This window comes from Benincasa hispida, chromosome 9, assembly GCF_027475165.1.
Source record: "Benincasa hispida cultivar pf3 chromosome 9, pf3_genome.v1.1, whole genome shotgun sequence".
Taxonomy (NCBI): domain Eukaryota; kingdom Viridiplantae; phylum Streptophyta; class Magnoliopsida; order Cucurbitales; family Cucurbitaceae; genus Benincasa; species Benincasa hispida.
The window spans coordinates 69,905,521-69,920,453 of NC_143486.1; the positions used below are offsets into that span (position 1 = coordinate 69,905,521).

Below are 14,933 nucleotides of genomic sequence, written 5' to 3' on the forward strand. Positions count from 1 at the left end.
TTCCTCACTCACACTTATTGCCAAAACATGACGCCCATTTTTTAATATTATAAAATATTGGACTGAAATTTCACCAAGCACCTACAAATTCGTACCACAAAGCAGCCATTTGGAATCAAAAGAATCAGAACAGTCATCTATTATGACCAGCATATTCCCGTATAAATCAAAAAAGGCAGTAATCTTGCAATGCACTTAAATTTATACTGGTATAGCAGAGAATTAGTACATGAAATGAGAGGAAACGGTTATAATGACAACGTCAGACTTACAGTAAAGCTTGATGGAGCATCAAAGATCTTAAAGGCCAAACCGGTCACATCAAGTTGCCCTTGAAAGTTAGGAAACGTATCTCCTCTTGACATGCACAAGTGAACCTGAAAACAGATTCACAAAATAAAAAGAATTGATAGCAGTCCACATAAAATAAATGCAATTTTACAGTATCAAATTTTGTTAAAATATTGATTTAAATTTTCCATGCTAGTAAATCATCAACAGGTTAATGGCATTCTATTTCTATACTATTTTCGGATTTTTCTTTTTGAGATATTTGTCTGATTTGGGAAGTTCTTTTTCCTCATTAAATTTTTTTTGCTTCATCTCTATTTTTTTCTTTTTGGGCCTGTATTATTTAATATTAGTCTTTTTCATGACTACAATTAAATTTTGTTTCTAATTAAAACAAATATTAATAAGAAATAAAATAAAATCAGTAGGTTAACATATACCATTTAGTCACAACTTTAAAATTTTAATATCCTTCTAACAAGTGTAAAATGTGAATATGCAGGACAAAAAGTTAGAGAAGCACCTCACCAGTGGCTCTTCCTTTGGACCACGTGATTGGAATATCTAAAATTCTCTCAAAAAGCTGCACAAAAATGAAAGGGGAACCCATGATGAGCAAACACTTCATATAATGTAGATGGAGACTTCTAAATCTCAACTCAGCAGTTAAATATAGATAATTATTGCTTATGTAGCATACCGGAACAAATAGGTTGGTAATCTTCAGATTTGAATGCCATTGCTGCTCAAAGATGTCAACAAAAACATCTGCAGATAACCAGCCACCGTCTCCAGAGACAAAATCTGATCTCCATGTCTTACAATTACCACTCAAATGAACGTGCACATTGCCATAATGATTTTGAAATTTCACATGTCCATTAACATTCTCCATCTCTCTGGATAAATATATTTTACATTGTAAACACTTTGTCCATATGGAGTTTTCATTTGTTTGACATTATTGAATACACCAATTTAACCATGTTGATTTTGATCCTACCATTGTATTATAAAAGCTCCCTGCCAGCTAATCACTTAATATAAATGGTCTCAGTCAGTTCATTAGCAAATCTTAAAATGGACCTGGCTAATAGAAAAGGTGGCATCATTGAGCATTTTTTTTTCCCAATCCTTGGCATATAAAACGGTTTATTAGCATTGCTAATGCAGACATTGGTGGTGTCTCAATTCATCTATAACCTTTCAATACTATACAATTCCCACACGTGATGGCCAGCTTCGAAGTTGAACCAAAAATATATGTATGCTTAGAAAATATAGTTGTTGCTTTTTTGTTCTCTCCCGTACTAAAGATTGTTTTCAAAAAATAAAAACACCTTTTAGATAAACTACTTTTGAGATGTTAGTAGACACAATAAGGAGACACTACCTTGGTTCTCTGTCACCATATGCAAGTAACATAAGTGTTCCGCCTTTGAAATGAACAGAATCAATTGTTACTGGAAGCATTGTCTCAGTACCTTTATTCTTCATTACATCTCCACCATCTACAATACCTCTAGCGTGTTGAACCAAGCCAAATTTCAGGTTTTGAACGTACATGCTAAGATGGTACATCAGCTTCTTCCGCACATCTTTAGGAAAATAAGATAAAGCTGATTCTGGGCTTAGTGCCCAGAAAGAAGTAGGCCCAGATGATCCATGCTGATGTTCATGAACTGTTGAAGTTGGTGTTTGAGATGTGTTACACATTTGATCAGAAATTCCATCAAGAATATGATCAGATCCTACAACATCGTCCTTTTTCACGTTGGACTCATCAATGCTGGGAGTAACTGAAAAGGATCTTTTGTCTTTATTTCCCAAGCCTGTAACTGTAGAAATCTGATCATCTATATGGTTCCGAATATCAATATCCCCTTCTTTAAGAGAATGCAATTTTGCATCTAAACTTTGTTTCTCATACTGGACATCTGTATTCGCGATGGAGGAGGCAGCATTAGTTTCATCCACACTTTTGATCAAGTAGGCGTCAAGGTTCACATTATTGAAACTCCTGTGTAATTGTGAAGGCTCAACAAACTTCCCCTCAGATGCACCCTTGAAATAATCCTGAGCTGCCAATGTACTGCGTCTAAGAGTTCTCTTTTTTGCAGTAAAATTATTTACGTATATATCATCTCCGCTTGCCTTCCTCTTTGATTGGCCTTTTATAGGCGATTTCATTACTCTGGACAAGAATTTAAGCCTTGTATTGGGGCTTTTTACATCAAAATACTTCTCTGAATCCGCATGCTTTATTTTATAGTCTACATCTGTATCCATGCAGTGATGTTCCCTCAAATGAACATCATTATCCGTGAAAAAACATGTTTTATAGTTTTCAATATCTATTGTAGGACCTACATCCTCCTTCAAATCGCTACTATCATACAAACCTGAACTCCTGTCAAAAACAACAAAACCCATCTCAGCTGCTTCCCTAGCCGCATCATCCCTATCTTTGGCCCAGAGAGCAGCTGCATCTTCCCTGGCAATTCTCCTGATTTTTGTACGATTGTCAATCCCTTCTTCTGAAGAAGAATGCCTCTGCGAGGTCCCTTCAGATGGAAAGGGTAGCCCCAACCACGTATAATCCCTCTTCTGCACAACTACCACACTTGGATGAGACAATACCACATCAATTATTACCCTCCCTCTCCTCAAACTGGTGAAAGGTAAAACACGAAGTTTCATGGTGGGAACCTCACCGCAAGAAAATTCTTCCCCATCTGGACCAATTGAACATGACTCTAGTGTGATGCTCAAGGGTGTAATACTTCTAACCTTTCCAAAATCAAGATCACGCTGAATACAGTCACTGACTGCTTTGCAAACAGAAGGAAGAAGCTTAGCTTCAACAAAGCCCTTGGCTTTTGTCTGTCCATACCATACCAGTAAGCATATACCAGATACAACAGCAACAAATGCAGAACATCTAATTAAAAACAACCCCTCGTTCCACGCAGGACGCAATAAACTTGATAGAGATTTTGTTTGAACAAAAGGTTCATTGGCACATTTCATCAAAGATTCATGTCTTGGCCTAAGCTTTATACTCAAAGACTTCAAATGCTGCACACAAAAACGCGAAAATCTATCTACTCGAGCATTCCAATCGTTATGCTTTGCACATACGTACTTCTTAGAGTCCCGTTTCAACAATCGGCCTCGACGCAAATAAACAAACTTCCCATTCTTTATACAATGCAATGAGCTATGAAGTGGAGTCCCAAAGAAAGAAGAATCAAGTTTCACGTTCATTATCCTCCTAGTCTCGCTCAAACCAAAAACAATTCATCTGTGGGGGACCAAGAAGCAGGTCTCAGTCCCCTGACAATTCAAACTATCAGCAATACCCCAGGCATAGAATAGAATCGATCATCTACCAATTTCAACATGAACCAAGCTATTTATGTTTCACCGAACCAACAAAAATACCAAATCATCAATTAGAAGCAAAAACAATTAGACCCAATATGAGAATCAGATAACCCTGGTAGCTCAAAATCCTGAGTCCCAAATTAGTAGACAAATAACAACCTCTCAATCATTCGCAACAAAACACTTTCCAACACCCATTTCAAAAGAAAAACGTAAGAATAAACAATCAGCTGGAGACGCCAACACTTTCCAGTCGAACGTATGTGCCTAACTGCATGGCTTAGAAAGAAAAACACATGGAAACTGGGATGAAGGTAGAACCTGTAGCGATTGAGCAATGCGTTTCTGAGAAATTTGAAGACGAAATGAATCAAAGCGGAAGAATTGGAAATTATTGGGCAAGTGTCAGCTCATTCAGCAACGATTTTGTCTTTGCTTGTAGAGAGAGAGAGATTACGTCACTGTGAGCCGCGGGTTCTCTTACGCCCACCCCACATACCGCGAATCCAATTTTGGAACGCGGGTGGGTGTATTTAGAAGTTTCAAGCATTTTAGCCGATAAAGTTCCGTTTTTTATTTTTGGGAAAATTAACTTTTTAGTTTCCGGAAGAATATGTGTATTTCGTTTCTAAATCTTAAAAAATTCTCTTTTTAATCTTAAATTTAGAAAAATAAGTCTATTTGGTATCTTAATTTTTAAGATACTCCTTTTTAATCTCAAATTTATAAAAATAGATTTTAAAAATTGATGAAATATTCTTTTTGTTTAATTTTTTAAAGATATGGTGTTTAAAATTAGAAATAAAAAGTTAAAAGAAAAATTATTCTTTTCATTTATTCATAATAATAGTATAAAGTTATTTAAGAAATTTTTTAAATCTATTTTTAAAAATTTGAAGATTAAAAAGTACATTTTAAAAATTTAGGGATCAAATGAGTCTATTCTTATAAATTTTGGGACTAAAAAGATACATTTTTAAAACCGAAGGATCAAACACATATTCTTCGAGGATCAAAAAGGTAATTTTTCTAATATTTTTTATTTTTTTAAATAATGTTATTTTAATACATATTAACAAAAACAATGTTAGGTGTATAATATTGACCAAAATAGGTTTTTTAATCGTGTACCCGATACTGCACGCGCAGACTGCCAATGTGGCAGTCATGCAGCGTTGACCGAGGTAATCGTGGACCGGGTCCACGATTACCCTAAGTCGTGTACCGGGTATACGTGATCCCTTAAACGGCCGCAGCCCTTCTTTTTCCCATCCGAAAGCTTTTTCTCTTTTCTTCCTCCCCATTACCGTCGGTCACCAAATCCACCATCGTACGCCATCTTTACGATTACCTTTTTCTCCTCTCTTATTGCTTTTTTTTCTTTAATTTTTCCCAATATATGTATTTGTTTATGAAAATGAGGATCAACCACCTTTCGAGGAAAAGGCGGGGCACACATCGCTTTCTTCTTCAATCTCTCACCTGGATGAAGGCCTATTCCTCGCGCAGGACTGGAAAATTCTCTTCTTTTTAGGGGGGCAGTTGATAGAGAGTTAGCAAAATGCACGGGTAGGCCCCTTTGACCCTTTAGGAGGAAAGGGAGTTAGCTGTTACGGACGGACCCAAAAAGAAGAGATGAGGGTTCACCACCAGTCAATAAAGGATATATATATATATATATATATCAATTTGTTTGCATTTTGGCTGAATTAAATATATAGTTTATGGATCCATGATTTAAATGTATAATCTTTATAATATGATACCCAAGAAATTGGATTTTGTTGGGCTGGTTTTTTTTTTTTTTTTTTTTTATGATTTTGTTGCCCTATTTGTTTCGTTGATTTAAGAAAATATATGTATTTGGGGTTTGAATATATATGTATTTGTTTTTTATTTAGGTTGATTTAAATATATAATCTTTAGATTTTATATGTTGAACCTAAAAATTGGATTTATTGGCTGGGTTTTTTGTTGAGTTGGTTTAAGAAAATATTTGGATTTCTTATAAATGAATAAATAAATTTTTTTGTCGTATTAACATACTTTTTTGTCAACTATAACCGTTGAAAAAATCATAATAAATATGTCGATGAATCTTTTAAAATTTAGTCATTATTGAACCTGAAAATGATGGAAATAGTGATATTGATTTTAATCTTGATGAATTATTTGGAAATGATAGGAGTGGTGAACGTGATCTCGAGTTGGTACCATATGTTCACCTAAATAGATTGGGAAATTACTAATTCAACACGTGAATGAGGGTCAACTTTGGAGAAAATTAATATATGTATAGATAATTATAGTTTAATACATAAATATTATTTAATACTAAAGAAGATTTTGCTGTAAAAAAATAATGTGTGATAAAACACTATGAGATTATTGTAGTGTAGTCAAATTAAGATATTTGGTATGTCAGATGCAAATAGTGGAAGAATGGTCGTGATTTGAGGTTACGGGCATGTCGGCATAAAACTCATGGGATGTTTGAAATCACCAGACTTGAAGAGGAACACCCGTGTTTGTTTTCATAATTGACATAGGACCATTCACAACTTGATTCAAATTTTACGAGTATCGAAATCCAAAATTTGGTTAGAGTTGATATTGGGATACTTGTTGTCCTACTCTAATAAGCAATTAAAAAACAATATGGCTATATTGTTAATTATAAATGGGTGTGGCAAGCCAAGAGAAAAGCAATTTTGTGTTTGGTCATTGGAATAAATCATATTTAGAGCACCACAAATCTAGTTACAGACCCCAGGTCGTTGTCCACTTAGTGTCCGGTATTATTTTATTTATATATTTATTTCATTATCAGTTTATGTAATAATATAAATTATTTATATTTAAAAAAAAAAAAGTTTGAGTGGTGTATTAACTGCCTCTGAACAAGCAACAAATATGTCGCTAGTATACCAAAAAATATTGACAATGATGCACGATCAGGTAACAAATGTATATATAAATGAATATTTAAAACATTTTGGATGTATAACTATTTTTTATTTTTTTTTTAAAAAAAGTAGAGTGGCATCATCCAGGTCGTGTGTTAAGATAGCTCGGTTTGCGACAAACGATACCTTCGTTGTGCTATTTGAGAGGTAAGCACGACCAAGACTGACGTCAAATTCATGCGGAATATATATCCTACTGATATGGACGACGTGATCGTTGTGCACGGGGAGAAATAACAAATGGGCCAACTATATCAGATGACTACTTTTCCTGATACGATTTAATCACGAGGCGATTTATCACACCTGACAACGCTTAATATTACTGCATGGTAAGAGATTTAAAAATCGAAAATTTTCCAAATATATGATATGAATATTGTTTAATATTTATTTTTTTTATCGTACAAAATATTTTTATATGTATCACCAAACATTGGTCAACATAGAAAGTATTATTCAACAAATAATACGACTCAATGTTGCTGACGCTGATCAAAGACGTATTCGTTGTAGATGACAACGACGATAGGGTGAAGCTAATTTAGAGGCATGCGAAGACGACCCCATGTGGGGTAAGGGTCATCGTCTTTAAACTTCATGTGAACTATTATTTTCAAATTAAATAACTAATCGTAAATCTTCTTTAGTATTATGACATTTTTTTTTAAAAAAATAAATGTGTGCAGAATAATTATGTTTTCATTGTAGATTAAATATATAATTAAGTTTAATAATGGAGGAATTTGTGGACCCAGTCCACAAGTCTTAATATTGTTGGACATTTTCGATTAAAAATATGATTAGGCAATCGATTTTTTTTTTTAAGAAACAAACCATGGACCTGGTCCACGATTACGGTAATCATGGACTCGGTCCACGAGTCTCTATTCGACCAGTCAACCAATTGAGCTGTGGTGCTGAATGGATTAAAGGTTAATCATGCGTACACAATTTTCCTTCATACCAAAACTATCATATTTTTGTCAATACTTTTTATTCTCACATATTTTTAAAAATATTTTCCCATGTACCTCATTTTTGTCAATAATTTAAAAATCCACGATATTTTTTAACTTATCAAATATTTTCTCTCTCTCTCTCTCTTTTTTTTCATTTCCTTTTACCCTTTTGGGCCAGAAGTTATTTCTAGCCGAAAATAGTTGTCTACGAAAAAATTGTTTTGGAATGTAAACGGCCACGTGTGCAAAAATACAATATATACGGATAATAAAAACCCAAATAGAGAAACAACAGTCGAACAAGCTTTACCCTCAAACACTTGTTGATCAAGAAGAAGGCTGGACACCAAAACGATTAGGCTCTTTTACTTAAAAATTTGCATCTAATCAAATTTTGGGATATTAATTTTGACCAAAAGCTTGTTAGGTTGTATTAATTTGGACCTATAACTTTCAATTTCGACCGTCAACTTATATAATTGTTGTAATTTTAATCAAATTTTAAAAAAATTACAATCTTAATCTTCGAAAAAGTTTTTCACTCAAAGTATTATTAAATAAATATAAAGCTGGTTCCTATGCGTTTGATAAACTATAAGGCATATGAAATTGGTGAATATTTATTTTTTAGGGAAAAATAAAATGAGTTATTTTTTATGTAATTAATTACTATACTCGAGAATGTAATTTGATGGTTAGTTTGTACATAGGTCCGACTTAAATTTATGTAGACTTGACTTTATTGAAATTAATGAGTTTGTGAATGTTTTTACATTATTTTTTTGTTCAAATAAGTTGGTGAATCAACAAAATTGAGTTGGAACTAAACTTGTCACGGTTATATAAGTTTAAGGTCAAATTTAATAAAATTTAAATTTGTTGTCCAAATTAGTACAACGAATACAAGTTTAGGATCAAAATTCATATTTTTCCTGAAAATTTAGTTAGACGACGATATCTGTCTCTATGATTTGAAAAAAAGGTAGATTCCAATCTCAGTGGTTTGGACGTCGAGGGTATTGTCAAAATTTTAAAACTACTCATAGTATTTTATCAAATCATAAAAATAAATTTACAATTTTTAGGATCACATATACTTAGTTCTAACATTTTTCTCAAGACTTAGCCAATGGAACCATGAAAGTCTTATTCTATCCACTAGTCCTATGTCATGAAGACTTTGCTAGGAATGGCAAGATTGCATTAAATGTATCCATTTACAGCTCTACGATAAATTTAGTTATATTAGAATTAAACCACAATGTTCACCAACAATCATAATATTAGATTTTTTAACTTTCATTGTACAAGTGAACAAATACTTGCATTGCGATACAAGCAAAGTGTTGAGTGAGCGTGAATGATGGTTTTTTTTTACTCGATCTCTGTCTAAAGTTTACTATATTCCTTCATATAGTACTTATGAAGGAGTATAACTTGAAAGAATTAATATATACGAGATTAGTTAAAGAGAACAATCATTTATCTATTTCATTTCTAGTTCAATAGATGAAAAAGAATGAGGATTGAAATCTCTCTAACCGTCTGGTTGAAGACATGTTTGAAATAATTGAACAATATTAAATTAGTAACACAATCATATAAAATGACATTAACACTCAAGATGTATAAAAGCTAAAAGGAAAATGTTCAACCATAAAATATACAAGTAACTAGTTAAGTAGGAATGTCTTCTATTGATGCAATAGGTTAAATACAATTACCACATGTTTATGGCAAAAAATCAACTTAGATAAAATTGATGTAAAAAGATCAAGCCAAGACAACGGTTGGTCACAAAAAAGTTTGTCATTGTTACATGTGTATGTACTCAAAGTATGTTTATACATCTCCCCAAATCGTTGTAAAAAATGGACATAATTCAACAATTGACATATATTTTCTTTAATTTAGAAAAAAAACCGATGAAACATGACACGCACAAAGTGATATGAACCGTCCATGACACCAAATTGTTACTTATATTTTACTGTTCTCCAATCTCATCTTCTCGAGATATTAAATAAGAGTATTTTTACCATTTCACTACGAGCTATGATGCAAGACTTTTTGAAATGTTCAAACCTTGAGCAATGAACTTGTTCAAGAAAAAAAAAATGGTGTCTAACCCAATGAATCAGCTGGATTCTCCCATTTCCTTCATATCCTACGGTAGTGTGGTGTTGGATAGGCTCATAATACACGTAGAGTAGTATTGTGTAGGCATGGCAAAATCACAGGCTTGCACCAAAAAAATATTGTTTATCAAGTGCAGAGGGAGTTCAATTTTTTATAGAAATCAAATAAACCAAGATTTCAATCTAATTTTTTTTCTCGGAACAGTAAGAATAAAAAGCCAAACCCAAATCTAAAACTGAATAAAAAGCCAATCCCAAATCTAAAATGCAATTTGGAATAAGAGAATTCTCATAGATATATCTAAAAAAACAATTCAAAAATACACATTTTCAAATATAATTTTTATACCATCAAAATTGATCTTTAATATTTAAATTTACATTTTCAAATGTAATTTTTATACCATCAAAATTGATCTTGAAAATGTGATATATTAAGTATTTAAATTAAAAAAATCAATTCATTTTTTTTTAAATAAAGTATTTGACAATCACTCAAAATAACATTTGAAGTATATTTTAAAGGGTTATAATCAAAAGTGTTTAAATAAAAGTGAACTTTTTTAAAAAATATTTCTTTAATCATCCAAATAGGTCCTAAAACCATGTTGTAGGGTGATTTTGAAAACGAAAGATGATTTAAACCATTAATCACTCCCAAGCATCATCACTAAATACAAGATAATCTATGCATAAGACTATTTAGAGTGTTGAGATGATATAAGATGTGGAGAGCTCTGATGTCTGAAGAGTTCTGATAAAAAAATGAATAATGAATGATCGAGAATGTTCAAGCACTAACATGTCATACGATACACGAAAGAAAAATGACGGTGAGATACAAAACACGTTCAAAAAATAGACTCACAATTAAAGTCGGTGAAATAGATTAATAGACCCCCAAACATCGAGATGATATAAGATATGGAGATATATCATTTCATGTTAGATCTCCAAACAGTCCTATGATGTCCTGTCAAGGGGTTCTCGAGTCAAGGTGTATGATGGCTAGGGGTCACAAAAAAATGGTTGAAACAAGAAGAAAATGTGAGGGAAAACAAGACAAAAGCAGCTGCCATTTAAACACAAGGCAGGCAGGTTGACTTGAAACTCATAGTCGATCTCTTTATATCTGTTCGTGGATGTTATCTAAAAATATTTTATTAACCTTTCAGAATCCAACATCATCAACATATATTATAAAATAGTTGACTTTAAATAATACATCATAATTTCTCACCTCTGTGACGTTAAGTAAATCAACGACTAGACAGAATCCAATCATCTCAGCTTATAATAATTCTAACCTCCCATCACTATCCAATTGCTTCAGGTGGATAATTCTAAACAAAAGTACCCAAGAGAATTAGATCATAGCACATTCATAAACGTTAAACAAATATCCAGCAATCCTAGACGATAAAATACCTTTGAGCTCTATGGATCAGTGTTCACGGAAAGAAATTGGAGTTTTGAAAATCGACACAATCACGAACAAGGTCTGTTCTATAAGTTGTACTGTCTTGGAGTTCAAAAGAGAATATCGACACAATCAAAAGACAGATTTTGTAACTAGAGCTACAAGACAAACCTAGATATTTTAAAGAGTAGAGACATGGAAAAACAGAATTGGGAGACAAATGATGAACCACAAGGGATCCAGAAAAGAAAAGGGCGAAAATTCCCCGAATCCATTTTAATACAACTAATGCCACTGTCCACAAAAACCAGATTTGAGAGCCCAGAGAGATTATTCTGCATTGCTTATACAAACAATGAGAAACATATGTCCAGTTATAGACGGAAAGAAGAAAAAACAAGGGCACTTTTTACCGCACAGGCTGTTGGTTGTAATGGTTCTTATCTCTCTTTTTTGCGGCTGCAAGTCTCGCGCTCCTCGCTGCAGCCTCAACGGCGGCAGCTTTGGCAGCAGAGTCCATCTCTTTGTTAGATTTCTTCTTCTTTATAGATGTCACCTTCTTAAGCCGCTCCTTCACATCAACTGCCGATGCATCTTCCTCCGCATCACCATTCCCAGCAAGTTCATCTGGCACGGTGTTAACGTCAGAATTGTTCCGCTGATCCTGATCTTTGACCTCCTTCTTCTCCTTCTTCTTTTTCTTCTTAGCACTTTTGGACTCTGAAGGGGCATTTTCCTTCTTTACACCATCTCCATTGGATTCTCCATCTCTCTTTTCTTGCACATCTAGAAATGCCAAATAAAACAAAAAACAAAAGACTTCGTAAGACATGCTCGGCAACCTCCTCCATTAGTAAAGAATCCGTAATCAATTATATACATTTGCCTGTATTCAATCCATAAAGTTCCCAATGCTTGAATAACAACGAGAAGAATGAAGATGTTTCCAAAAAAAAAAAAGGACTGGAGAAGACCATAGGAGGACATTGTCACAATCATCTAACGCAATGACTATGAATGGAAGGGTATTCACACTCTAAATATGAAGCCCTCGTCACAATAGGAACAAATCCAGCAGTTGACTGTCAATGGTAGACAAACAAGGAGTTAACAATGCCACAATTCCGTCAAGATATTTGTAGGGCTTCATACCCACATCTGTGCTACAATGACCAATTAGTGTGATGTATGAAGAAAGACAAAATTCCTATTGCCATTTGAAACAAAACTTTCACAAGAGCATATGGTGGAGTGGAGCTAGAGCTAAACTTTTAGAACGATAAACATGGAAAGACAAATGGGGGAAGCAAAAATAGCAGTGCAAGGATTGAAACACAAAAGTGGTATTACCACGCGACTCGTCTTGACTGTTGCTGTCTTTCTGGCTTACTCCAAAATCAGCCAGAAGGGCATCGAGTTCAGCAAGTTCCTTCTTCTTCCTTTCCTTCTTGGAAAGTTGCCTCTCGGCCTCCTTTGGTGCCACAGAGGCTTCAGGAGCCTTCTTCACAGCTGGCTCAGGATGCACAGGAACCTCTGGTTCATGCTCATGCTCATGCTCATTTTCATGCTCATCCTCAAGCTCATAATCAACTTCATCAAGGATGTCATCTTCACTCTCACTCTCCTACAATCAGATACCCGTACTCAGCAGGACTTTCCCAGCAATAAATAAGAAAGTACTTATGAGGCACACCCAGGCACATTTCTCACATATTTTATTCAACAGGATAGCATGTAGAGATATTGCAAGGCCTCTCCCATGCATCTATGAATGAATACTACGACGCATAAAACTATGAGGTTTCAACGAAAATAAATATTGCCATCAAAATATGACAAGCACAATAAAACACACCTGTTATGCCTTTAGTCGTTATAAAAGCATAATCAACCTAAAATATTATACAGGACAATGTGCATTACAGCCAGCCAACCCACTCAATCAATTTCAGCATGAACAGAAACATCAGACGAATCGCAATGGATACTTGAGTAATGGAAATTAAGTTTGTTCCTTCCACTTCACATCTTTCCTGCATATGTTATGAGTCCTATGACGCCGCTCTTAACCAAACATAGTAGCTACATGGTGGACAGAAAATGGCACCCAAGTATACTTTGAGGGCCATTCTCGTGACCAATTATTTATTATTTTTTTAAAAAAAAGGTATGAATTAGTCTTCTTCCTCGTATAACCAGCCAATAAACGATAAATTAACATAGATACAGATACACAAGTCAGTGAATTTATCAGCATGGTTCACGAGATAAAAGTAATTGTCCACACCTCTACATTGCTCGGCCTCTCCTTGCTCTCGTGAGCCTCCGAGGAGCCCCACACAGCCTGCGGCGGAGCAGTCGTGGCATAGTAATCGTCATCGTCTTCATCATCCACATCGGCCCATGATTTTGAAGTTAATGGAGCGGGTGCCCAAAAAACTTGAGGTTCAGGTTCCTTAGGCTGGGATGACTGAGACTTAGATGACCCTTTATTCTTGCGTTCCTTGTCGGACTTCTTCTTCTTCCTGAGAGTTTCGAGGGCAGCAAAAACATTGGTGTTGTTGATAACCAAAGAACCCTCGTCCCTCCTGCTTCCACCACCGACCATTTTCAGATAAAAAAACAGATCAACCAAAACGACGCAAAAACAATGAAATCGTAAAAACGAAGGTCGGATTCTAAAATTCCTCAAAGTACAAGAATTTTATTGACGAAACCAAATCTCCGGGCAGCGAACTGAAATCAGACAACGCCCAATCAAGTCCGACGAAGAGTAAAAGAAAATATAAATCAATAAATCCCCAGCAAAATTCTCGACAAAAAAAAAAAAAAAAAAAAAAAAAACAAAACCGATGCAAATTTCTCGATTGATAGATCAAAGATTTGCGACAGATTTGAAGGCGAGGCAAACAGAAAATTAGGGTTTCGGATTCTGCACAAGTTGAAGATGAAAGATTAACAAAGAAAACTACTAAACAACAAGAAATTGAGGATTTTATGAATTCTATGATAGAAGCGGAAGAAAAATCGATGGATTATACGTGAAACGAAGAGGGAAAATGGATAGTGTAGGGCAAAACGGAGGAGACGATAACGTAATGGGAGAAAGAAAGAAGAAAGAGGAGACTTTATAGGGGTGAGTTTTCGAAAAAAGGGCTTGAATTTTGTTGAATTTGCAGTTAGGGCAAAATCTGGTTTTATTTCTTTATTTCTTTATTATTATTATTATTAATTCTGAATTTTCTTGAAATTGCCAAAGGCGGTGCCCGTGTTGTTGATCTGTCACTACAAATTTTTTCATCATGAATACGCCGCCGTTTTTATGCCTTTCGCATGCAACCCATTATTTTCACTATTCAGTTGGGGGATTCGTAAATATCACATATTCCTTTTTCTTTTTTCTGTTTTAACACGAAGTGTTGTTACTTATTAATGCATATTAGACAATTTTATAATATAAAGAAAGGTAGAATATTCTTATTTGGGTAAACTATTTTTTTTAGTCCTTGAATTTTGAATAATAAGTACATTTGATCCTTAAATTTTTTAAACATATTTCTTTAGTCTTTGATGTTGTAGAATAAGTGCATTTAGTCCATAAATTTTTAAAATGTATATTTTTAGTCACGTAGTTTTTAAAAATAAGTTTAAAAGATCCCTGAATTATGGGATAAATTTTTAAAATGTATATTTTTAGTCACGTAGTTTTTAAAAATAAGTTTAAAAGATCCCTGAATTATTATTTTTAAAAAATGAAAGAATTTTATAA

The 14,933-nt window shown here is 34.0% G+C and overlaps 2 protein-coding genes and 1 long non-coding RNA gene across 5 annotated transcripts in view; all 3 read right to left on the reverse strand.

Annotated features, from left to right (window-relative positions):
* The window catches only part of EMB2410 (embryo defective 2410), a 41,585-nt gene extending 37,399 nt beyond the window's left edge, over positions 1 to 4,186 (reverse strand). The window contains exons 1-4 of one of the 2 annotated variants that reach the window (XM_039041844.2): positions 1,685 to 4,186; positions 992 to 1,190; positions 815 to 874; positions 273 to 377 (exon numbers count right to left, since the gene is read on the reverse strand). In XM_039041844.2, the coding sequence (XP_038897772.1) occupies positions 273 to 377; positions 815 to 874; positions 992 to 1,190; positions 1,685 to 3,558 (2,238 nt within the window). In that variant the 5' untranslated portion in view covers positions 3,559 to 4,186. The remainder of the gene's footprint in view (positions 1 to 272; positions 378 to 814; positions 875 to 991; positions 1,191 to 1,684) is intronic. The other variant, XM_039041845.2, reaches the window with a different exon arrangement.
* A 6,657-nt stretch (positions 4,187 to 10,843) lies between these two features.
* On the reverse strand, positions 10,844 to 11,312 carry LOC150034042 (uncharacterized). The gene is made up of 3 exons (XR_016532036.1): positions 11,173 to 11,312; positions 10,985 to 11,087; positions 10,844 to 10,893 (listed from the first exon to the last, which is right to left on the reverse strand). It is a non-coding gene; the product is annotated as an uncharacterized LOC150034042 (long non-coding RNA).
* Positions 11,313 to 11,402: 90 nt separating this feature from the next.
* Positions 11,403 to 14,345, reverse strand: LOC120086093 (uncharacterized). 2 transcript variants are annotated; one of them, XM_039042535.2, is made up of 3 exons: positions 13,452 to 14,345; positions 12,515 to 12,788; positions 11,403 to 11,950 (listed from the first exon to the last, which is right to left on the reverse strand). In XM_039042535.2, exons 1-3 carry the CDS (start codon positions 13,770 to 13,772, stop codon positions 11,574 to 11,576), a joined length of 972 nt encoding a protein of 323 aa, XP_038898463.2. In that variant the 5' UTR covers positions 13,773 to 14,345; the 3' UTR covers positions 11,403 to 11,573. The 2 variants fall into 2 exon arrangements, with proteins under 2 accessions (XP_038898463.2, XP_090173790.1); XM_090317664.1 differs by having other exon boundaries at positions 12,518 to 12,788; positions 13,452 to 14,267.
* Positions 14,346 to 14,933: the final 588 nt, after the last annotated feature.

Excerpts from the sequence above, each read along its gene's own strand:
- LOC120086093 (XM_039042535.2), bottom strand. The coding sequence starts at position 13,772 with ATGGTCGGTGGTGGAAGCAGGAGGGACGAGGGTTCTTTGGTTATCAAC. Across the intron at positions 12,789-13,451 it reads AGAGGCCGAGCAATGTAGAG|GAGAGTGAGAGTGAAGATGA; the intron begins GTGTGGACAATT and ends ATCTGATTGTAG. Across the intron at positions 11,951-12,514 it reads CAGTCAAGACGAGTCGCGTG|ATGTGCAAGAAAAGAGAGAT; the intron begins GTAATACCACTT and ends TGGCATTTCTAG.